This window comes from Haliotis rubra, unplaced genomic scaffold (genome assembly GCF_003918875.1).
Source record: "Haliotis rubra isolate DU_JTF1 unplaced genomic scaffold, ASM391887v1 Scf730, whole genome shotgun sequence".
Taxonomy (NCBI): domain Eukaryota; kingdom Metazoa; phylum Mollusca; class Gastropoda; order Lepetellida; family Haliotidae; genus Haliotis; species Haliotis rubra.
The window spans coordinates 466,559-491,714 of NW_025767447.1; the positions used below are offsets into that span (position 1 = coordinate 466,559).

The window sequence follows — 25,156 nt, forward strand, 5'->3', positions numbered from 1 at the left end:
CCCACACTCACTCACTCAGGTACAACAAAGACACTGTTATATTGATAGCATTTATTAAGTATATTACTGCCGAGAGGTTACATCACTCTACGAATATACTGGTAACTATAGTAACGTATACCACAGAGCAATAGAATGAGCGTTCGTTGTGCCGAGTCCGTCCAATGAGAGGTCATTCACAGCCTCAGGCTGAACATCATGTACATGCCCATCTAGACGAGCCAGAATAACAATAAATACAATGTTAATAAATACAATATCACTAGCAGTGCAGAGCAGTTCCATATTTGGCCTAGGTCAAATTTTCACGTTTTTTCAATTTTCTAAAATATTTTGACATAATGACCTTGAAACCAAAGGAAGTCAGAGCCACAGACAGGACGCACATGAGGGCGTGTCACCATGCCCCACAGCTGCGTCCTACTGGAGCGGAGGGATTGGGAAAGAAAATGCATAGGCTATTGTCTAATAATTGCCTTCACTCTCATTGGATATTGTAGAGGACAGGTAAGAGTGAGACGTTATTCCCCGAGCAACGCTTCCTCTCTGAAAGAAGAAAAAAGACCACATAAACAATAAAGCATTGCAAAGTGGATAACGTACATATATAGAGCGTCATAGTAGTGCATTATTATGTTTTGTATTGTTTCTCTGCTCCGATGACATCTTCGAGTTCAATACAAAACATCCAAATGCACTAGTATGACGTTCTATATTTATTATATACCCTCTTATCTTGCATTAATCTGTTACTTAAATAACAAATTCAATACGGAATCTGAGGTGCAATACGGAATTTGACCACGTCACCCTTATTGCACCCTGTATTACTATCCGAAGTTTACATGGGTATGTAATAAAGTACATTATAGCAGATATATGTTTCTGCTGCTGCTGATATGTATGTCCACCGATAATGGACTCATCTCACTCTGGTCGGACCGCATCCGTGCTGTAGTGGTTACAGCGTCCGCCCGGAGAGCGGAAGGTCGCGGGTTCGATCCCCGGCTGCGTCATACCAAAAGACGTTAAAATATGGTACTTGTTGGTCCCTGCCTGGCGCTCGGCATTAATGGGTACAACAACGACTGGTCAGTAAATTGTGTCTGAGTGGGGTATTCATGCTTAACTGCGGCATGGTATCTCAGTGAACTAGCACTATAATACCAGCTTAAGTCTGGGCTAGTACAAGCAGCCAAACAAACACGCATGCACGTCGTCATATGAGCGAAATATTCTTTGGTACGACGATAAACCCCATTTCACCTCACCTCAATCTGGTCGTAACTTCAACAACTCATAACACGGTAAAATCTAGCTGCCACCTTCAACTGATTACAGAAGCCTAGTCTGGAGTCCCAGTAAGTGTGAAGCTGGTCAGTATACCACCCGCTTACGTCAACAATTCAAGATGTTCTTAGTCATATAGAGACAAGGATATGAGTAGACTAACGCTTAGTACCTGAATATATATAATTTTGATAATAACAAATAAACCCATTTAAATTGAAAAGGAGCTCTGGTGAGGGAAAATAATGTGGTTCAGGAACCGCGAGACAGACAAGGAGCTACACAAGGCCAACCAGTCATGGAGCGGAGTGACCTTTCAGGTAATACCCGATCGTCAACTAAGTCAGCATTCGGCTTGATTTACTTCTACAGACTTTACTGTAAAACGTGCAATATCAAGTCAATATCCGTATAACATCTACCTTGAAAATACTACGTTTATCGTAACATCCGTACATTTTAGGCATTGCGTTAATCGTGTATACTTGACAACGTTAATACCACGTGGGGAATGTTGTTAGAATGCGGATGAAGTGACACGTGCTTCTCAACCTAAACACGTAAGTGTGATGAATTAATGATAGGTGCGGTGTGGACAAGTACAACAAACTGCAACACACCCACAGATTCCTGTAGTGTTAAGGGTACTAGGAGGCATGTTAGGTGACGGTTTGCGCTATATAACATCTACATAAGCTTATCTACTGTGGTACTGCTGAAAGAAGGGGACACGTAGGCGACTCACTCACGCTCGAAATGTGTTGTATCTATCTGTTGTATTTACTGGAAATAGAATATCATGAAATACACAACGCCATTCTAGAAAGTGGTCAAATGTAACATATGTTATATTTGGGATTACACTTTCTTTGTAAAGTACAGATTCTATTACTTTTGTTGGGTCTGACACAAAGTCAGACGCCTAGACCGCTCAGCCGTGAGCTGTGGAAGCCGCGGTGGCTGAGCGGTCTAGGCGTCTGACTTTGTGTGCTCGCGATTAGGTGCCTGACTCTGAGGGTGTGGGTTCGAATCCCGGATGGGACTCAACCCAACAAAAGTACTAGAATCTGTACTTTACAAAGAAAGTGTAATCCCAAATATACCATATGTTTAATAGAATATCAGTCATGTACTCTTACCCATTATGTTTTGCCTACCATTATCCATAATGCATGTCTCACATGAGTTTTATTCAGAATGGCTGTTTGGTTTTAGAAAAATATTGCATTCTTTTGAATTTGTGATTCGAACTGTCGTTCTTCCTGTGCTACTTGTTTAACTAAATTTCATGTCTGCCAAATCCTTTCCTTTCAATGGCCAAATCCGATTTGGTAAATGTAATTTTAGGGCCAAATCCTTTGCCTCTCTATCCTTTCAATGGAACATTCAAGAATATATCATATAAGGAGTCGAAACTGACGTGTACAATGGCTGTGCAAGACTTAATTGTCTCAGATAAAACTAAGAATTGTTCTGCCCTACTTTTAAATTTAGTGTTGATTGGTTGGTTTGTTGTTTAACCCCGCAATCATCAATATTCAAGCTATATGGCGGCGGTCTGTGAATAATCGAGTCTGGACCAGACAATCCATTGATCACCTGTATGAACATCAATCTACGCAATTGGGATACGATGACAAGTGTCAACCAAGTCAGCGAGCGTGACCACCCGATCCCCTTAGTCGCCACTTACGACATTTAGATTTAGTGTATTTTCTTTGTATGGGTATCTAGAAATAAGATGTCTTTGAGTCGAGTCAACGGGTTGTCTTGGCTGTACTCACACTGATACTGGAGGAGGTATTGGGTGCCATGGACACCGAACTACGGTACTTGGCACGGAGCTTATTCATGGTGGCCTCGGCCGACTCCGCGCGTTCCTCGGCGTCCTCCAGCTCTGACTGGACCTTGCGGAACTTGGTCAGATTCACTGCAGCGATCTCCTCCTGTAAACAGAGATAAACAGTGAGACAATCGGACTCAGACAATGGGAGTAAACAGTGAGACAATCGGACTCCCGCACAGGGAGTAAACAGTGAGACAATCGGACTCCCGCACAGGGAGTAAACAGTGAGACAATCGGACTCCCGCACAGGGAGTAAACAGACTATTGCACTCACAACTTACATACAGGTTGTAAACAGAGACACAATCAGACTAAACAATCAGACTTAAATACAGGTTGTAAACAGAGACACAATCAGACGAAACAGTCAGACAATCAGACTTACAGACAGGTTGTAAACAGAGACACAATCAGACGAAACAGTCAGACAATCAGACTTACAGACAGGTTGTAAACAGAGACACAATCAGACGAAACAGTCAGACAATAAGATTTACAAACAGGTTGTAAACAGAGACACAATCAGACTAAATAGTCAGACAATAAGACTTTCAGACAGGTTGGAAATTGACACAATCAGACTAAATAGTCAGACAATCAGACTTACAGGCAGGTTGTAAACAGAGACACAATCAGACTAAATAGTCAGACAATCAGACTTACAGGCAGGTTGTAAACAGAGACACAATCAGACTAAATAGTCAGACAATAAGAAGCTCAGACAGGTTGTAAACAGAGACACAACCAGACTAAATAGTCAGACAATAAGAAGCTCAGACAGGTTGTAAACAGAGACACAATCAGACTAAACAGTCAGACAATAAGACGCTCAGACAGGTTGTAAACAGAGACACTATCAGACTAAATAGTCAGACAATAAGAAGCTCAGACACGTAGTTTCTGTCAAAACAACCTGACAAAAGAACGCAACTCAACACTGCAAATGTTGACATAAAGAGCGAGACTTACGGCCTCTTCCACCTGGCGCTTGTAGGTCTTGATCTTGCCGTTCAGTTGTTCGATGACATCTTGAAGGCGTTCAATGTTCTTCCTGTCCTCCTCGGCCTGGAACGCAATCTCCTTCAGACGTCTGTCGGCCTTGCGCATGTTCTTCTGAGTGTCCGCGTGGCGGCGCTGTTCGCTATCAAGTTCAGTCTCCAACTCCTGGACCTATGCATCATTCGAAAAGTTCGGTTCAAACAAAGGTGCCGAGAAATTCGAGTCAGTAACTTTACACTTGTCAACAAATGATTCGCTTATGAATTCGGACGCCTTACTTATGAAGGTTGATCTTAAATGTTTTCAAAACATTTACAGACACCGCCTCTGTTCTTTGTTCATCACAGACACGCAGTGGCTACTTGCATAGAACGCTCTTGAATACAAGTGATCTTACGCACTGAAACCTCAAGATAACCATCGTATTATCTTCGAACTTCGAACGGTTTTGTTAAAAACTTCATCAATAAATCTTAAACCAACACTTACCCTCTGTTCGAGCTTAGCAACAGTCCTCTTGCCTTCCTTGAGGGCCTGTGCTTCTGACTCGTCCAGGCGAGTCTGTAGCTCCTTGACCTGAGCCTCGAGGCCCTTCCTGACCTTCTCAATCTGCATGCTGTGATCCTGTTCTTGGCGAAGCTCGTCCACCATGCGGGTGGCGTCTGCAGCAGCCCGGGTCGCAGCCTCGTTGGCCTTGGCAACTTCGGAACTCATTTCTTCGATGTCAGTCTGGAAGATATACAAAACATATTAACAGTCAGTCAGCATTACAGTAACGAGCAGATCAATTCTTAATTCTGTTTTTCAATATATTGTTCCACATTGATTATTGCAATTAAGGTTGTGAATTAAGCAAAGGAATTCGTGATGATATTATAAAGTCAGGTAAGCTATGTACCGTTACGCCCCCATTGTGTCATGATCTGAGTACTGTCGGTGATTTATTTACTGTATAAATCAGTTGACTATTATGAACGATCGACAGCAACAGTCAGAACGTAATTATACATGAACTTCAATATCACTTCTTTTGGAATACGTTTGTCAACCAGACCTCGTGACAATCGACGTAATCGTCATATTGTGTATGGACATCATATGGTCTCAACGGCTGATGAATCATGTGACAAACCATATGGTCAACGATCTGTCCAATATTAACAATCTCGATACATGCTTTCTTTATTTGTTGTTTAACGCCTCACTCAGCAATATTCCAGCTATATGGCTGGAAATAATCCAGTCAATCGAGTGATCAACAGCATTAGAATCGACTACGCAATTAGGATACGATGAGATGTGTCAACGAGTCATCGAGCCTGGCCATATGATCCCTCTAGTCGCCTCCTACGATAAGGGTTGCTGAAGACCAATTCTAACCCAGATCTTCACGGGTTTTCATGCATATAAATGGGATATGATACATATATACCGACGCACCTGCATAGCAGTAATGTCAGCTTCCAGCTTCCTCTTCTGGCCTGACAAAGATTGCACCTGTGCTGCGAGTTCGTTAACGCGATCATTTGCGTCCATGAGTTCATTCTCAGCTCCCTTGCGAGCCCGATCGGCAGAGTCGAGTGCTGAGCGAAGTTCTTCGGCCTCACCGCTGAGCATGTTGACGCGGCGTTCGGTCATGTTTGCAGCATCACGGGCTTCATCCACCTTACGCTTCTCCTCCTCTACTGCGATCTCCAATTCCTGAAGAGACATCAATTGTTTATGTATCCTGACATCCAATATTACATACCTCGGACTAGAGAACATATATTTGTTATCACATTCGTTAAATATCTGGTGCACGTACTTCACGCGTGAATTTTCCATGTAACAAGCACACGGAGTCCTCCCAGAAACACCGACCCCTTCGCCTCAACCTACCTTGACGGTTTGCTGGTATTTCTTGGCGTTCTTCTCAGCATCGGCTCTGGTTCTGTTGGCGCTATCAACTGCAACCTCCAGCTCGTTGATGTCAGCTTCCAGCTTCTTCTTGATCCTCATGGCCTCAGCCCTGCCCTTCACCTCAGCGTCCATACTGGCTTGCATGGAATCAAGGGCGCGCTGGTGGTTGCGGCTGTACAATGTATACAATGAACAGTTGCGAATGGTTTGCAGGAACAGATGATTTAACATGTAATGATTTGTTGACCGGAAGATCACCTAGGGTTTGGCCACAGCCATATTTCATAATATTCTTTCTGATGATGTTTGTTTTTCAGTAAGAAGATATGCAAAAAACTACTTCAAAAACGTGTTTACTAAGTGTTGGCTATCGACTGAGTTTAAGTGAAAAAACTGATTGTTCAGTCAGGAGCGACTATCCGTGTTTGGGACAAGAGATGGGTGTGATATCGTGATGATGGTATTCAAGCAAACTGTGGACAACATGGAGGATAAGTACACTGTACCCATGCTTTTGGCATGAGGAGTGATTGTTTTAAAGCCTATATGAACATCTATCAATGCAGATTATGATGTACTTCTTGAGCACGACAAGCTTACACCTTTCTCGAGCACCTGATGTCATTACTGATTTTCTGTGATTAATTCATATTATGTCCACTGCTATGTTGACTTTTACGACCATTGAAATCTGTTTGGCCAGATTATCGTGACATTGTTTCCTGACGTTGAGGTTTCACATTCATCTCAGCACCCATTGAATAACGAAAACGTTAATACTAACCGTGTGTTTTCAAATTCATCATCCTTCTCATGAAGTCTCCTGTCGATATCAGCACGCGCCTGGGCGACCTCGAGAGTAGCACGGACGACCTTGGCCTCCTCCTGTTCCAGAGCGGACTCGGCTTCCTCCAGGGCTGCCTGAAGCTCCTCCTTCTCCATCTGGAGACGTTTGCGGGCCTTGTCCAGATCGTGTACACTGCGGCCTCCGTCCGACAGCTGGTCAGTCAGGTCATGGATCTCATCTGCAGAGACACAAAACAATGCAGCGGATTCTTGTAATCACGTTCAGTTCAAAACTGCACAATAGCAGAATCTCATATACACACGAACTGTGCTGTAACGAAATCGGAAGTACTGATTCCCCGGTTATGTTAAACTAATAGTTGAGCAATTAGACACATCATTTTAACATGTATATATGGTTTGAAGTATTTCTCAAGGAGAAAACAGACAGCAGCGTTCAACTGTATGTTTAGTAACAATTTCAGCCTGCATTGTATCACAAGGGGATGTCCTCATTCATTCTAAGTAGTGTCATGAATCTGTACTCAATTACTGTGAGCTGTGTCAGGATTTAGAACTGAAATGTATGACCTGCCTTCCGTTTTTGTCATGTCTTTAGTTTAAACCATCCATTTAATTCACTACTACACACCGCCAAGGTTCTTGTTCTCCCTCCTGAGTGACTCGACGGTATCGTTGGCTTCATCAACGGACGCGCGGACTCTAAACAGATCAGCGGAGTAAGCCCTCGACTCCTTCTGGGAGGCCTCGAGCTCCGCCTGGAGGTCCGTCACCTTGGACTGCCATTCGGCAAGAGTCTTGTCAAAGGAACGTTGCCTCTTCTCAAGCGCGTTGGCGTTAGCGTTGGACTGTGGAGTAGACATTGAGTTATGGGACTGAATGAGTGTTCTTTGGTGGTGTAGCATATTTGAGAACAAGCGATCAAAACTATGACATGGATAATGCACATTAACTGTGAAATGAAATCAGTTAACGCCTTTCGAGACTCACCCTCTCGACATCGACCATGAGATCCTCAAGTTCTCCCTGAAGGCGCGACTTTGCCTTTTCAAGGCCGTTGATCTTGCCATTTGCAGTTTCAAGGTTTTGCTCAGCCTCGTTGAGTTTAGACTGCAGACGACGTCTGTAAAACATGCAATTACATTATGGAGGTTTCTGAAAAGTCTCTTGACACATGACGTATCAATTTCATATGTCCCACGAAACTTAAAACTGAGAGACTCCGTTTCACCACACCAAACCATTGAAAGCTTCATTGGATAGCAACCTGATTACACTAAGTGTTTTTATAATAAGACAAGTGTCATTGCACATTATACTCACTTAGCCTCCTCCAGTTCCTCGGTGCGGGCTTGCCCTTCGCTCTCGAATTTTGCCCTCCAGTTTTGAGCCTCGGCATTTGCCTTTGACAGCTGCCTCTGAAGGTCAGCGCGTGATTCCTGCTCCTCCTCAAGCTGCTCGCGAGATGCGTCCAAGTCGGTTTTCAAGTTGCGGACCTCAGACTGAAGCTTCTGCCGAGTCTACACAGACAATTCCAAGTTAAATACATCTGTTTCACTGCTATTGTGACATAATCGTGTGACGCAATCACCATTTACACAATACACTATCTTCACATCAACAAAACAATATGAAGCCATTGATATATGTGATATTTGAGAGGATACAAACATGAAGCCAGTTATAGCCTTTTCATAAAACCGATATCACACAGAAATCTATTTTTTCATTATGTATGAAGTCCTGGATGGGACTCTCAACCCAACAAAAGTACTAGAATCTGTAACTTACTGAGAGTAAGTGAGTGAGTGAGTGAGTTTTGTTTTACGTCGCACTGAGCAATATTCCAGCTATACGGCGGCGGATCTTACTGAGAAAGTGTAATCCCAAATATAACAAATGTTACATTTGACCACTTTCTAAATGACATTGCGTATTCACGAATGAAGTACACCATTATTAAAGTGCTCCAGATTATGTAGCCAGAATATAATGATTTATTATAAACACAGAAATAGATAAATGAAATTCTGCCCTACTCTAGTCTCATCCTCCAAGCTTCTTTTGGCGTCATCGAGAGCGTTCTGGAGAGCATTCTTGTCCTTTGTCAGTTGGCCCACTTTGTGTTCCGCCTCCTCAAGCTGACGGGTTGTCTCAGCAGCCTCATTCTGGAGTCGGTTCTTCTGGCCCTGGAGGTCATTGATCTGGCGCTGACCATCCTCGATCTTTGAGTTTAGTTCTGACAGCTGGTTATCCATCTGTTTCGAAAGCTTGGTGGACATGCCCTGGTGATTAGAATAGATTGAAAGTATAAATACAGCCTGAGGGTATACATTTGGATAAGCAATGCTGCATTGACAAAGACGTTAGAAATAGCAGAACTGGATGCAGCACTTACAGTGTTCTTCTTGACATATTCGATCTGATTATGTAAGTCATCGATCTCTCCCTTCATCTGGTTCTTCTCCTTTTCAAGACTGAAAATACAACGTTGGAATGCATTCAACAAACTAGTTCATTGTCGAAAATCGTTTTATGCCGCGTTTAGCCATATTCTGGACATATCCTAGCCTAGAGTGGACTTCAACCATTGTTACCATGTATATATAACTTTGTTCAGTAGAAAGGCCACAGGCCCATGTACAATATATATTACAATACAAAAGGTATGATGTGCACAATAACTAGAACATATTTTTATATATTCACAATAATAATGCGCTACGTCGCATAAACGCTTCCTTAATATAATTTGCATACATATATAAATAATTGCTATTTTCATTTTGAAGACATGTCTAGAATGGAACCCCATGTTTTGACTTGATTAGTCATTATTTTAACCATAAGGCCAGTTGACAATTCCTGCATGACACTGGTCGTTCGTTTGAGTTATCTTTACAATGCCTAAAACACAATGCAAACACTCCACTAAAACACCATAGGCCACGGTCTGGAAGCATATTATATTAGTAAAGAATCAGTTTATTAAATTACCGGCTCTTGACCTTCTGCAGTTGATCGACCTGCTCACTGAGCTCGTTGGTCGCGTCAGTTTGCTTCTTGCGGAGTGAGGATACCTGAGCCTCGTGCTGCATGGTGGACTCCTCAAGGTCACGACGGAGCTTCAGGAGCTCCTGTTCACGCTTCTTGTTGAGCTCCACTTGAGCGGAAGTGGCTCCACCAGCCTCGTCCAAACGTTCCCCGATCTCCTCGATTTCACGAGAAAACTCATTTCTCTGTTTCTCAGACTGTTGGAAAGAGAAAATATTTGATAATCAAGTATCTTACAGACATCTGACAGAGTAAGTGTACGTTTGTTCTCAAAAGCAGTGCGTGTCAGACACATACCTTTAAATAAATGATAAACAATGTTTCTGACGTATTAAGACAAAGAGGCAGTGTGAATTTAACCATTTGTACTCTCTAGCTGCTACTGACCTTTGCTCTAGCAGATCGCTCAGCCTCCAGTTCCTCTTCGAGCTCCTCGATACGAGCCTGTAAAGCATCAATTCATGTTGAATCGTTCGTTCTCAACACATGGGTCACATCTCTTAAACACCACCCACTATATCAGAATATGAACATGTCCATGGCTGAAGTGTGACATTACATTACCATGTCATTTGCTAATTTGGATTTAGATGGATCTTGTCTACAGATATGCACACATGAATAAAGAGAAATGGCCATCACATGTTATAAAAGCTAAATTACGTACACCAGGACAGTGGTTCTTCCTCGTGGGGGAGGCTTTGAAGAATTGTGCGGGACTTAGTACAAGGAGGGGTAATAGGTTATCAGATGGGGCAATTGGATAACTTCAGTCGGGATGGAAAATAGTGGAAATGTGTGTCTCACCTGAAGGTTTGAGAAATATTATTTTGGTGGTTTGGAGGAATATACAATGAAGGCAACGTTTCAACAAGAACATATAGTCAAGAGTGGGGTTTTGTGTTTTGGGGGATACTTGGGGATGCAAGACGTAATTAATATGGGCAAATTGTTTTGGAATAATTAATTTGGGAAGGATGTTTTGAACAGATAATATCTAGAAGGAGAAACATGATTGGATGGGCAAAACAAGGGTATGGTCACGCTTCAATGATCCCAAACTTACGTATATATAACCGATTCATCGTCTGAAATCAATTATGTTTACCGTAATAAGGTTGAACTTCACATGATAAAAATCATTGTACACAAACTGTTTTTATTACAAAAATAAAACAAATGATAAATGTTAGTGAACTGAGACAAAAACATGAATGAACAAATTAATGCTTAACTCAATAATAGTTCTTTGCATTACAAGATTTATGTTGCAAGTTGTGAATGCGTTGTCTACCTGAAGCTCTTTAATCTTCCTCTGGAGTTGAGCAACTAAGGATTGTTCTTCTTCCAACCTGGAGTTAAGACTGTTGATCTGCTGGTCCTTCCTTTAACAAGAATCATACAGCATGGTCCTAAACTATTTACCAATCACATACATAAAACAATCATGTCCGAGGGCCGGAACAATTAACGCTATCATTTACACAGTGAAGTCTGAACTCGTGGAAAGGATTGAGGTGGTTGTTAGAACAGACGTAGACAGGTAGTAACAGTTAACTCCCTTGACGTTGTTAACAACTGGTTGATCTTTGTCAGTTAGTTTCATGGAACGTACTTTCTGCCTGCCTCTTCGAGATCCCTCTTTGCCCGATCAAGTTCTTCAATTGTCTCATTCGATGCCTTCAGCTCCTGTTCTACCTTCCTCTTGGCCTTCTCAACATCACCTCGCACCTTCTTCTCTCGTTCTAGGTTATCCTCAAGCTATAACACACAGATAGCACTCATATGATATTCGTAAATGTATTCTATCAGAAAAAAACGATGTAGTTTATTTGGGTTTTACGGCACTTTCAGCAATGTTCAGCAATTTCACAACAAAATGACATTCTTTCAGGCGAACATGTGTTTGTGAACTTTCTAACGGTACTTAATGGTGAGTCAAAGACACGTGCTCATGATAATCGTGCAATGGACATGCTTTCAGCAAAGGCATCTCATGATTATCGCAACATTGTTGTCGCTATAATTCGTATTTTGCACCAGAGACTCGAGTGTACGTGTGACAAGCAACACGTTTGCCACTTTGCTACCATACAGATCAAGATGGATAAAAACTAGGAATCTAGTTGGACAATAACTGGAAACTTACAGTAGGATATGAAATACACCTTGCCTGGTGATCAACAAATTCGTTGCACAGAGATGCATGCAGGCAAAGAGTGTCACCCCGAGACTGCACTTCACTTGAAGGAACAGGTCATTCCTTTCATACCAAAATGTATTCTAAATGTCAGGAATCAAGGATACCACCGTTACTCTCATAAAATCTATACAGTTATCCATTTAGTTATTGTTTCTAGTTCAGTCAATGTCAATTGTATGGGTATATTTGTATGTGATAAGACATTCTGTTATTAAATAAGCCACATCACTGACTAACCTCATCGAGTGTTCCCTCAAGTTTCTGCTTTAGTTTGTTGAGGTGATTGACCTTGTCTTCCTCCTTCTGAAGATCTTCCAGGGTCCTCTTTTGCGTTTCCTCGAGATCCTTCCTGCCCTTGCTCAACTTGGCGATTTGTTCGTCCTGAGCTGCCATCTCATCTTGGAGTGTCTTTATCTGATTGTCTTTGGTCTGTTTGTCTTGTTCAGCCTAAGATAAATATTATACATTAGATTTGCTTTTAATTGTACGCTGTTTCCACTTCAATACATCATAGCTTACGGTCGAATCGTTTAATGTGACATTATTACCTTTGCAAGGGTACCCTCAAGGTCTGTTATATCTTTCTTATAACCTTCGATTTGGTCTAAAAATTTCTTTCTTTGATCTGCGGCATCAGCGTTTGCATCTTCCTCATCCAAAAGACGTTCCTCCAGATCCTTCAGCTGCTGCTCAAAGTCAGCTTTCTGTGTGACAAGTTGTTCAATTCGCTCTTCTTGGTCGGAAAGAGTGTCACCCTGAGACTGCACTTGAAGGAACAGGTCATTCTTGTGCCGGAGAAGGTCCACGTTCTGTTCCTCGAGTTCCTTTCCTCTCTGAACGACCTTGCCCAGTTCTTCCTTGCATTTGGCTAGTTCCTCTTCCTTCAGCTTCATCTCGTCCTCGGCACGTGCAATGTTCAGGAGGGGCTTGACCTTGGTGTAGAATCTCCACCAGAGCCAGTTTCTCATGGCAAGCCATTTACGGATATTCTTCTGGATCACAGACAAGGCAGTTCTGGAAAAACAAACGGATATTGAATAAGATGTCATTATGAAACAATTACTACATCAATAACAACACCGATACAATGATGATGGCGATATTACTACTGTCGCTACTATTAATAGGGATGCTCAAAGCGCATTTCCTTATAACTCAGTTGATCAGCTGGGGATATACAAACTGAACATCACTGAAAGGTTGGGATCCACATCCTGATCTCATCTCATTATGCAATTCGAACGAAGGTTTCCTTCGTCAATAACGTCGCATCTACATTGAAAGGACTTAAGTCAGATTGGTTTCTGAAACCTGTAACAATAGAAAGGTATGTGCAGCCACGGTTCAACCCTCTGATTGTAACACTAACCTCCTGTCCTGGAGCTTCTTGTATGATTTTCGCATCAGATAACCCCTGATGTGGGCCTGGAGCATAGAAATGATCGCGGACAGACGCTCGTCTCGGAGATCCTCAAGGTAACCAAGGACACCAGCCTTGAAGAACACTTTGGTATTGCCAAGACGGTACTCAGCTGTGTCCATCTGAAGGGCGAGCAGAATCTTCTCAGATACGACCTTGCCCTCCACGAAACCCTGTGGGATGGCGTTGGGAGCCAGGATTGAGTATCTGCAAAACAAGTGCCCTTCCGCCATAAGAAATCAAGATTTACAATGCGCTCTACCCTCAGGCATATTAATGAAAACTGAAGGAATTGTTTATGTTCTTAGATCAGACTTTCACTTTATGTTGCATCATTTATATATTCACAGTATTACGAAGACATTCAATATAAGTTCGCTGTGCACATTTATTACCACTCCTGGGAGATTGGAGTTTTGTGACGGTCTTATTTATCGGATGTAGGGGTACATACCTCTGTTTGAACTCAGAGTAAATAACTCTGCTGGGGAATCCCTTCCTGCAGATACGGATACCCTCAAGTACACCGTTACACTGGAGCTGGTGGAGCACAAGGGCAGCGTCAATCAGGCCTTTAACGAGAGATGGAAATGCATGCAGTGACTATAACGTAACTGTAAGACCATTCTCTCCTTCTCAACTCTCAAATACATACTCTCTTTCTTGGTAGTCGTCTTCTGAGATGTTCACATCAGATACTACCCTCTCTCTCCCCTCTCTCTTTGTCTCTCGGCTCTCTCTCTCTCTTCACATTAAACAGCTGTTTACTTACCTGGCTGTTTAAGCTCGTTGGGGATGATGCAACGCACGAAGTGAGGGTGAGTGCTGTACAGGTTCTTCATCAGCTTGTTCAGTGACTCCTATAGAAGGGAAGTAAAAGTTACGTTGACAATGCTCATTGTGATACTCGAGAGTGAATTGGTGCATTTGTCGCTTTTAATTTCATTTTTGCAATGTAACTGACAATATAAAAACAAGTGTGTACAATGCAAAAACCAGTGGTGTATGCTAAAATACATGATGATAACTTACCCTGTGGGTTGCAGAAATTGTCTGGAAGGCTGAGCTCTTCTTCTTTTTGCCACCGCCTCCCTCTGTAATGATTACATCAGCATGAATTGACATTTCCGTTATTGATACTGACAACCCCTAGCATCTACACTTTGGTGGTGCAATGTTTATAACTCATTACTTGTGTAGTCCGCGTTGACATTGTTGAGGTTTGGCAGCGTAAGGCTATACTCGCTCGTTCAGTCCATCACTCACTGAATACCAACCTGCAGGTGCGGCGGCTGGGAAGAGGGTCTGGACCAGCTTTTCCTTGGAGTGAGACAACAATTCCACTACCGTCTCGTTGATTGGATCCTTATTTTTCTCCAGCCAGCCAGTGATGTTATAGGGCACCTGTAGGGGGAGCAGGGGAATATTAACTTCGAGTACAGCACACAGTGGGTTCCCCGGGGCATGTCTTTTAATGAGATGATAACCAAATCTGACAAATGATAGACTAGAATAAGATTTGTATGTTTATATGATGTGGGACTACCAACCACTCAACCAGCGGTTGGTGTAGTAAACTGCAGATGTAGGAAAGATCGCCCAACATGGGTATGCTCCAGGATACTTACAGTTCCAGCGTAATGCTTCAGGCAGAAGTCGCCGTGGGCACCACCCTTGAGTTTCTTGTCCGGCTTGAGGAAGTTGGGGGATTTGCCCATATGGTTGGTGTACAGCTTGTCCTTAAAGGTCTTGTCAGAAGCCTTGGGGAACATGCACTCTTCTTCAAGGATGGACAACAAACCCATAGGCTGAAATGACAGACTATTTTAGTCATCAAGAACTCGTATTTGTATTTGAGAGTGTTTATAATTTGGAGGGCATGTGTAGCCTCTGAGTGCATACATTTATCCCAGTATAAACGGTACGAGCACGTACCTTCTCAATGAGCTCAATGCAGGCCTGCAAGTCCATGCCAAAGTCGATGAACTCCCACTGGATGCCTTCTTTCTTGTATTCTTCCTGCTCCAGCACAAACATGTGGTGGTTGAAGAACTGCTGCAGGCGCTCGTTGGTGTAGTTGATGCACAATTGCTCGAAGCTGTTGAACTGTACACAAAAGTAGGATTGCATTAGACGTGCAGGCAAAGAATGTTACCCTGAGACTGCAATGTTAGAACCAAATAATGCTTCGGCAGAACATACTTTGGATCCATTTAGGTTCTGCTTAGCAGTATAATTGAGAATTGTTTTTTAAACTGAACTTACATCAAAGATCTCGAACCCAGCGATATCCAGGACACCGATGAAGAACTGCCTTGGCTTCTTTGTGTCGAGAGTGATGTTAACTCTCAAGACCAACCATTTGAACATACGATCGTACAGAGACTTAGCCAGGGCATTAACCGAGTTCACCACCTAGAAATATAGCAGTGGCATAAATTTTGGTCATACATACGGTTTTTTTAATACCACAGTGTTCCAACATAATATCAAATCATAAAAAAGATGAGAATCAAGTCATTACATTATACCAAATCCTGTGAAATCCTGAATTGTGTGATGACATACCTGTTCCTTGGTACGACCCTGGGTGACGTAATCAGCGCCGACCTTGATTTTAGGTTTGAGCAAAGACTTCAGAAGATCACCGGCGTTCACACCTAACAGGAAGGACACCTTTTCGGCTTCTGCAAGATAAGAGTATAGGCAAGTCAAGGCGAACTTCAGTTCACATTGTTTGGTGTCAAATTCATCCATGCAGCTAGGCATCAGGATGAGTCACCTCGTTGTAGCTGACCTTCGACAACCATGTATTAATGTAAACCTGTCCCGAAACATACGCAGTTTTAGTTCGTGTTCAATACCATCTTCTTACTACAAATAATTCTATATCTATATTTACGGAACGTTATTCACCACCATTAAATGTACGTTGAAACGCATTATCCTTGCAAACAAACCTCCATCGGACGCTTACTGTTTGGAGCATATATACATATCTACCAAAGGAATTTTAATCAGTATGCAAGATCCTGTAATCCGGAACGTTGTTGATGCCGATGATTACAAACAGCGGGCTAACAGATAATGAAGAAATTTATATGAACTGTAGAACAATGACAACTATGATAGGCCGTACCTCCACTTCCGTCAGCCTCGGCCTGCTCGCCTCTCTGCTTGAACTTCATCTCGCCAAGATGGAGGATGGTACCAGTACATTTGTACATACTGTTCTTCTCAACCTCCGTGAATCCAAGCACATCGTAAGCACTCTGTCACGACAATGGCACAATGATCAATAAGATGGGGTAAACCATGACCGAAACACCTGGGACTACCTCCGAATAATGATGATTGAAAAAGTAACGTTTCCTATAAAGCAGTTATGCTGAGATTATATCTCACTTTCTTTTGCAGTGATGAAAGTTTCTTTGTCAACCTACAGGTCTTTTCCAATGTTTGTAAACAAAACTAAGTGTTGTGCAAGTGCCATAAAAGTGTTTGTTTGCAGCATGGCATTTATATTGGTTTACATAAGGGAAAAACCCTGGATACGACATTAGTTTTATGTATAAAGGGCTATATTTTACTCACATCTGTAATTTTCATTTCCTCGACGTCATCGATACCGTCGACGGTGAGGGTGCCCTGGTTGATGAAGGAGTAGAGACCAGGGTCAGGCGTGGCCAGGATCTTCTCTGAGGAAGGAAGGAAGCATTGTATGTAGGTCTGTGTCGTGGTAGATGGGGAAATACTACATGAATATAAGTTACTACATGAGGGTAGACACTTTGTGAACAGAAAGGTAGATGTTGCATGAATACGCAGGTAAATATGACATCCTGAGGGAAGGGTACATGCTACGTGAATAGGATGGTGCATACTACTGGAATAGGATGGTGCATACTACTGGAATAGGATGGTGCATACTACTGGAATAGGATGGTGCATACTACTGGAATAGGATGGTGCATACTACTGGAATAGGATGGTGCATACTACTGGAATAGGATGGTGCATACTACTGGAATAGGAACGTACATACTACTGAAATAGGATGGTACATACTACTGGAATAGGATCCTGTATACTACTGGAATAGGATCCTGCATACTACTGGAATAGGATCCTGCATACTACTGGAATAGGATGGTGCATACTACTGGAATAGGATGGTGCATACTACTGAAATAGGAACGTACATACTACTGAAATAGGAACGTACATACTACTGAAATAGGAAGGTGCATACTACTGAAACAGGAACGTACATACTACTGAAATAGGAAGGTGCATACTGCTTGAATAGGACAGCAAGTACATACCAGGGATTGTAGGGATGGCGTTTGAACACATCTGGTAGAAAATGTGGTAGTTTCTCTCTGCAGATTGCTGGAAGGTGACGCGAGATTTCTCCAGCAGGTCTGGTGGACAACAAAACATATAATCATGAGGTACAATTAGACGCCTACCACCTTCACATCGGAAACATATATTTGCCCCATCCAGCGTTTCCAAACTTCCATTCTGGGTATTTACAGTCGGCGGTATAACATAGTTTTCCATAAATGTATGAAATAGGAGAATTAAAGTCACAAGTGTTGTGCAATGGTCATTAATCAAAGATGTTTACATCTCTTACGTCGTATTAGCATTTTATCAGAGGACATGTTCAACCGTGTCAACACTTATAGTGGCATAATCATTGTCACTTTGTGGTAACGAATTTGTCAGTTTTTGGTTTTACATAACAAGCTGCCCAATTAAAATACGTGACTTTATTGACATTGCAAGTAATTTCAGCCCTAACCATGTACTACTTACAGGTCTCAATGTCGGCACCGGCGATCTTTCCAGACGTACCAAAATGGATACGGATGAACTTTCCCTGAAGTTTACATATAAGATTTGTATGAGCACAAGTAGGCAGTTCACATTACAGGCGCCCACGTCATGTAAAGCATATGTATATCAACCATAGTGTCGTGAAGATGATATATGTATACATCGGAACAGCATGGAATACATACTGTATGTCCTATACCGATCATGAATGTTCTACAAGTAGAACAGTTTCAGTGAAACATGACATTAAATATGTTGACCTCACACCATTACAGTTTGACATATTAAAGTATGGAGCTGACAGTGACAGCATGTAAGAAGCCGCGTGATATAAATGTATTATAACACCCACATTGACATATGAGAGGTGATATACAACTCTTCATCCCGAGGTCATAAGGTGATGCAACAACGCTATAAACGACAGAAACCCAGGGAGGCAAGATGATAACGTGCATCATGCTAAGATACGGATCTTTGTTGAATATATCAAGGTATCAGAGAACTACGGTTCTAATAAAACACATATGTGGTACTTTCTCAGCGACACACTCTAAATACTAAATACGCTGTCTACCTCGTCCTTGCGGTAACGTACACTACTTACCGTCGTGGATGCATACATTTGGATACACATAGTTCCTACCTATTCAGATCATGCTACTTCAGTTCGACAGAGACCCTGAACCTATCAAGCCGACTATATATGTCTAGCTATATGCATGCTTGACACTCATACGAATAGGACTTGAGTACATGTATGACTAAAGCGAGATACGTCTACCATGTGCACCATGAAACACCCACATCTCAAGATATGCATTACTTACTCCTGTTAAGAAATAGCACCATGATTACACCACGGAGCGTGGTCTTAGTGTTGACTCACTCAAAGTCCATGTCCAAGAGGTCTGAGTTTGGAAGTAAAGGTAGGATCACACTATTAATAAGGTGGAACACTTGTTAGATGAAGATAAGAAACAATGTCATAGACGAGTGTTGTTAGAAGGTGAATTATTCAACTTATTCGTTTGAATATGTTAACATATATTAACTTGTTAAGCTGATTAGGGATAAACCAATTGGGGCTTGTTATTAAGGGTTGCATTTCGAATTAACCGTAAAGTAATGAGTAAAGGGTAAATTGTGAGAGAAAGAATAATTAGATTAAATAATTCTTATATTCAATACTGAATATAGGTAGGTAATAACTTAAACGGGGATTAAACAGAATCGGCTTCATTCCTCGGGCTGGTATGTCGGGCATTACCAAACCCTAATATACTTACGAATCTGGAGGAGTTGTTATTACGAGTTGTCTTGGCGTTGCCGTACGCCTCCAGCACAGGGTTACATTGGATGATCTGATCCTCGAGCGAACCCTGTTGCGTGTTAGGTCGGGAGTTGAGGGACATGTGTTATTGATGTGTGTAGAGTTTGTGATTGGGGTGGGAGGAAGAAAACATACACGAAATTAACACGGATAATATACATACATTATATTGGTTCTACATTCATAAGAAGCATTATGAGGATACCTTTATCAACTAAAGTCTAACAACACAGCGTTTTTACGGAAAGGTAATATATTAGAGAACCGATTCATTGTTGTTTATTTTGTTGTTCCTGTTGTTGTTTTTCACTTTCTTCAGCATTATATTAAAGATACTTAATCATATTTAATTCACGGTAGTTTAGCTCTACAAACCTTCTTTTGATCCTCGTCGGATTTTCCCCCGGCAGCAGCGACGTGAGCGAAGTAGGCAATGACCTTCTTGGTGTTCTCAGTCTTTCCGGCTCCAGACTCACCACTGTAATGAGACAAATGTCATCCTGAATACCATGGACTGAGGCTGGTACCACACTGAGAACTCTCCCGACCATAATGGTTCCACACACTTAGAAAAACGGACGGTACCTATGATTGTGTTCGGTCTTGAATTCTCACTGAGAGAGTGACCTTGAAGGATGATAGGGGTAAGATGCAAAATTTTCAAAAATTGACGTTTTATAGTGCTTAATTCTGCCATGATTGGTCAAACATTCATTCACTCGGGCATTTGAAGGGGTTTGTCTCCCTCCTCTTGCAGTGTTGACCAAATCCAAACGTAGCAGACGGTGTACGACTTTGTCGCACAGGACTATGATGTCCCACGTCGTCAGGAATGATGGCACAGCATTCTATGGGAGTTGTGCTGCTGGGGGTGAGAGATGACGATTTGTGCACGGCGTCGTCCTAGAAGACAAAACATCGACCCACACGCTTTGCCAACGTGACAACAGTGTCAGTGCAGCCCAGTGACCTTTCATGCACAATATGGGGTGAGGTTCATCAGTCATACTGATGCCTTCCGACAGATATCACACCACTTCTATTCAGAGGTATCAACATTGTCATTTCGACTTCGCCAGACCACGTCATCACGGAAGCGCAATGTAAACTCCGACTCCTCATGAAATCATGACACGTGACCAACGATATTCACCCGTTTTGACGTTATGTAAACCATTGGCGTCTGTGGGCAATATGGTCATGTCCAAGCCTCAGCACAACACAGAGCATGGAGTTAAGCTGTACGAAGACGATGTGTAATCGTCCGCCCCGTAACTCGTACGGTAGCTTGATGAACGTTTGCTTGCAGCAATATTATTCGCTGAGTTCGATCTTTCTGGAGGCTGGTCGACCACTCCTAACGTCGACTTGGGTTGCCCTGAATGGTTCTCATTTTGGATATGTTGGTACCCGTTTCACAGGCAGCTAGACAGAAATGTTGGTCCTAGGAGACTATTAGGACATCCTGTCACCCTACGCACTTGGGTGATACCACTGCCTGCAGCACGTTCAACGTCTTTTATAACCATAATCATTCTTGCGCCGCCATACAGTTGGAATATGGCTGAGTGCGGCGTAAAACTAAACTGACTTACTCTTGCACAGGATGTTTGTCGGCAACATTCATCCTTGTTCGAATGCTTAAATTAATATATATATTTCAGAAATCCTGTATTTATAAGAGTATAGAAGTAGTTTAATGGAGATTAAGGTCAGAGGTTACTACTTACGTGATCAACATAGACTGGTTCTCACGATCTGCAGAAAGAAAGGTTTCTCATAAGCTACTGCGCAGTGTTTGGACGGTTTATTTCCCGATATTTTATATAACATATTTTTCGTTTTCTCATTTATTTTGTGTGCAAATGGTACAACATTGTATATCCTGAAACACTGTTTTACAAATAAATCCAATTGACTGAACATACAAACTATGAAAGACACCATATGGTGACGACTGACCTTGCACCATGAACTGGTAGGCGTTGTCAGAGATGGAAAACAGGTGAGGGGGCATCTCGGTCTTCCTCTTGCCTCTGTACTTGCCAACGATGGACGGGGTGTAGATGGGGAGTCGGCGGTAGGGGTTGATGGCGACACAGAAGAGGCCAGAATAGGTCTGATAAGAAAAATCACATAATAACAGGAGAAACTCGATATATGTAGAACAAGCATCAATATGTGGCTATGTGCATGTAATCAGCCGGTAATATCAAACATCTTTCGCGGCTTAGGAGGTGGTAGCCTGCCTGTCTACCAGTTTGAAGTACAGAGGACTTGTACGTACATAGATAATAGCAGCTTCGTATCTGGCTCTCAGATTGTGGAGAACGCTAGCCTCATTTAGATATGTCAAGTTGGCCATGTCCTCGATCTTCTCGAACTTGGGAGGGTTCATCGACTGGATGTCATCCTTCTTGAAGGTTTTGACCTGAAGACGAAACATTGAGATCATGTAAACAATTAAGTATTTCCAAAATAGATACTTAGAAATCCATACAATTAGTTAACAATGTCAGGTGAGTTATAGTTTCTTTCCTAAACCATGTGCCATGCTTGCATACGTGTTTGAAATAGTTTATGCTCATTATTATTTCTGATCATGGTGTTCCTTGACGTCAGGGGCACTTTTATGGACTTAGCACCTGTCTTGTAAGGAATGCATGTAAAATATTTACAAAACGTGTGGGGTAGCTTACATCCAACTTGTCCGTCTTAACGGTGATTTCCTCTCCCTTGGTGCTCTGGATTTCAGCAGCTCTGAAGCCTTCCTTTTCATCAGGAACCCAGCAAGCCTTCTTGCCGTCAAAGGGTGTTACCATTTCCTTCATCATCTTCTTGCGGTCAATGGCAAGATACAACATATCCGGGTCTGCAGGGTCGTAGGACGCCATTTTGGATGATGGGGTGGGGGCAAAGCTCCTCGAAAATTACAGCAACCCGAAATCGGGAGTTTGCCTGAAGATGGACAACACAAGGTGTGCACCAGGCCAACTGAAGTCGAGCAGAACAGCCCTAGATAGCCTAGCTGGGGAAGAAATAATGACGTGTTGTTAATACAAGCACTGCAATACTGTAAAGTAAATGGTGGCCGATATTTGTTATTTCAAACTATCAATAATTTCCATTCTGTATGAACTATGTGTGTGTATGTACAGTCAACTGCTCTCTTGTACTACTGAACGGATGAAGGTTATACCTTAAATATTTGAAATTCTGTGTGAGAAAAGTTCAAAATTCTAGGCAAACTACACACACATATATCCTTATGCCTTCAGCTTGCATTTCGAGTGGAGGTTTGGAGATTTCATGTTGCAACTTTGAGCGTTTACACTTTAGATATGGAGGCGGACTCCGCGGATAATATAACACTGAGTACACAAATATTGTCATCAACTGTGGGAATAGAGTTTACAAAGTATGTGCCTTAAAAATGTCACATTGACAAATAATGTTCTCTACAGTGCTGTTCGTACTAGATTGCAATTATCCTTACCATAAGAGTATAGTCTAAATAGAATAAAAACATAGCTGTGCTACGGCAAGATTGACCGAGGCCCACTTAGGTGAGTTTATATGGAACTGGCTTTATGGTAGATGCGAAACAATTTATCCATGGATTATGACATGTCATAGCTGCAAATTGAAACATTAATGCAGTAAGTTGTAGTTCACTTAACCCATCAGATTCTAATATCTGTGTTCATACTACCAGTTTACTGTTAACGCGGGTATTCCGGGTAGGAATACTTCCTACTATCATGATTGCCGTACTGAGTGGATCGGGTGGACACACTCGGTACATTCGTTAGGCGATGGCACCGGTCGTTATTCCTAATATTAGTCACTGGAATTGCTATCTACCTGATTATCTACCTTGCTGTAACTGGAATTGGCTAACGGGTGTAAACAACATATGATATCTTCAAAGACATCGTCCATCGAATCCCCTATGTAGGGATACTACGTAAACTAATGGGCCATAAAAGCGTCAAACCTCACTCACCCACTCATGTAGAGTCATAATTCCCATCAGTATTTATATAACAAAGTGTGGAGTATATGTCAGATCTTACACTACTTCACGTATTGTCATCCCTAAATAGTGGTTGACGTATGATTTCAATTAGTTATTATACTACATATGTAAACCTTAACCTTTTAGAACACAGCGTATATTGCCGATGTGACGTTAAATATGAGATCACTTGAACACAGCGTATATTGCCGATGTGACGTTAAATATGAGCTCACTAGAACACAGCGTATATTGCCGATGTGACGTTAAATATGAGATCACTAGAACACAGCGTATATTGCCGATGTGACGTTAAATATGAGCTCACTAGAACACAGCGTATATTGCCGATGTGACGTTAAATATGAACTCACTAGAACACAGCGTATATTGCCGATGTGACGTTAAATATGAACTCACTAGAACACAGCGTATATTGCCGATGTGACGTTAAATATGAGCTCACTAGAACACAGCGTATATTGCCGATGTGACGTTAAATATGAGCTCACTAGAACACAGCGTATATTGCCGATGTGACGTTAAATATGAGCTCACTAGAACACAGCGTATATTGCCGATGTGACGTTAAATATGAACTCACTAGAACACAACGTTACTGATAACTTCCGGTGTATAACCTTTGAAAAGTGGCTATATTACTTGTCTCGACAGTGCATGTTAACGACATTTAAGCTCCTCTCCGGCTAATGTAGTGACTAACTCACTAATTCACAGATAAGTAACAACTTTCGAACACTTCAAAGTTAATCAAAATACTTCCTGCATCTGTTATAAACTTCTTTAAGTGGCATTTAGAAGCTGGTATGATAAAGAAGATGAACCAGTTTTATGGGCCGACAACTTCTTTATTACAGTAGAGGAGGCGTTTCGGTGATGCGCACTTCCCTGATAACGGCGTGTGCATCTCCACCGAAACGTCGCATCTGTTGCAACAATTAACGTGGTTGTCAATTTACAAAATGTGTCTTTCTTCTTCATCTGTTGTAAAGTATCAATGCATTTTAGCTGTTATTGCAATAAACATAATGTGGATAAACTGAGATTATATTGAGGGGCAACATATATGCCAGTGATTGGTGGTGGCTAAAATTTGAAAAACGGGGACAGGTATAACCCATTGTGGTGTATTGGTACGGATTTCCTAGTGGTGTTTTGGGCCTTACGTTTGCTGTGTTTGGCCTTTTAAATGGCTGGTTATCATTTCACCTACTTCACAATTGGCCTACATCCCAACTATCCTTCACTGTAGTACTGTAGGCGAATAGGGACAGCATAAACACCCCTTTGAAAATAATGAGCTCGTCTGTGAATATATATCAAGCGCATTAGAAAGATATTATACTTGAATTGAATTGTTAACATGAAACAGTGTGCTTGCATGCCTTTCTTCAGCCCGTTCTATGTAAAAACGTTCC

At 42.0% G+C, this 25,156-nt stretch overlaps 1 protein-coding gene across 3 annotated transcripts; it reads right to left on the reverse strand.

Moving 5' to 3' along the window:
* Window positions 1–36: 36 nt before the first annotated feature.
* LOC124259649 (myosin heavy chain, striated muscle-like) lies at window positions 37–22,727 on the reverse strand. 3 transcript variants are annotated; one of them, XM_046693825.1, is made up of 38 exons: window positions 22,399–22,727; window positions 21,987–22,130; window positions 21,662–21,818; window positions 21,430–21,457; window positions 20,075–20,177; window positions 19,656–19,748; window positions 18,346–18,409; window positions 17,847–17,945; window positions 17,116–17,219; window positions 16,661–16,793; window positions 16,090–16,208; window positions 15,787–15,936; window positions 15,457–15,627; window positions 15,150–15,329; window positions 14,799–14,925; window positions 14,554–14,615; window positions 14,294–14,381; window positions 13,976–14,093; window positions 13,471–13,728; window positions 12,650–13,115; window positions 12,339–12,548; window positions 11,514–11,659; window positions 11,193–11,283; window positions 10,286–10,342; window positions 9,842–10,095; window positions 9,243–9,321; window positions 8,884–9,129; window positions 8,168–8,364; window positions 7,835–7,967; window positions 7,476–7,692; window positions 6,822–7,062; window positions 6,017–6,209; window positions 5,576–5,836; window positions 4,625–4,864; window positions 4,106–4,306; window positions 3,075–3,236; window positions 2,040–2,073; window positions 37–546 (listed from the first exon to the last, which is right to left on the reverse strand). In XM_046693825.1, the coding sequence occupies exons 1-37, from the start codon at window positions 22,591–22,593 to the stop codon at window positions 2,071–2,073; spliced, it is 5,790 nt and encodes a 1,929-aa protein (XP_046549781.1). In that variant the 5' UTR covers window positions 22,594–22,727; the 3' UTR covers window positions 37–546; window positions 2,040–2,070. The 3 variants fall into 3 exon arrangements, with proteins under 3 accessions (XP_046549781.1, XP_046549782.1, XP_046549780.1); XM_046693826.1 differs by having other exon boundaries at window positions 2,036–2,073; XM_046693824.1 differs by lacking the exon at window positions 2,040–2,073.
* Window positions 22,728–25,156: the final 2,429 nt, after the last annotated feature.

Coding starts and splice junctions, on each gene's coding strand:
- LOC124259649 (XM_046693824.1), bottom strand. CDS start 22,593: ATGGCGTCCTACGACCCTGCAGACCCGGATATGTTGTATCTTGCCATT. Junction 15,628..15,786: donor CTGGGTTCGAGATCTTTGAT/GTAAGTTCAGTT, acceptor TTTTGTGTACAG/TTCAACAGCTTCGAGCAATT. Junction 13,116..13,470: donor AAGAAGCTCCAGGACAGGAG/GTTAGTGTTACA, acceptor TTGTTTTTCCAG/AACTGCCTTGTCTGTGATCC.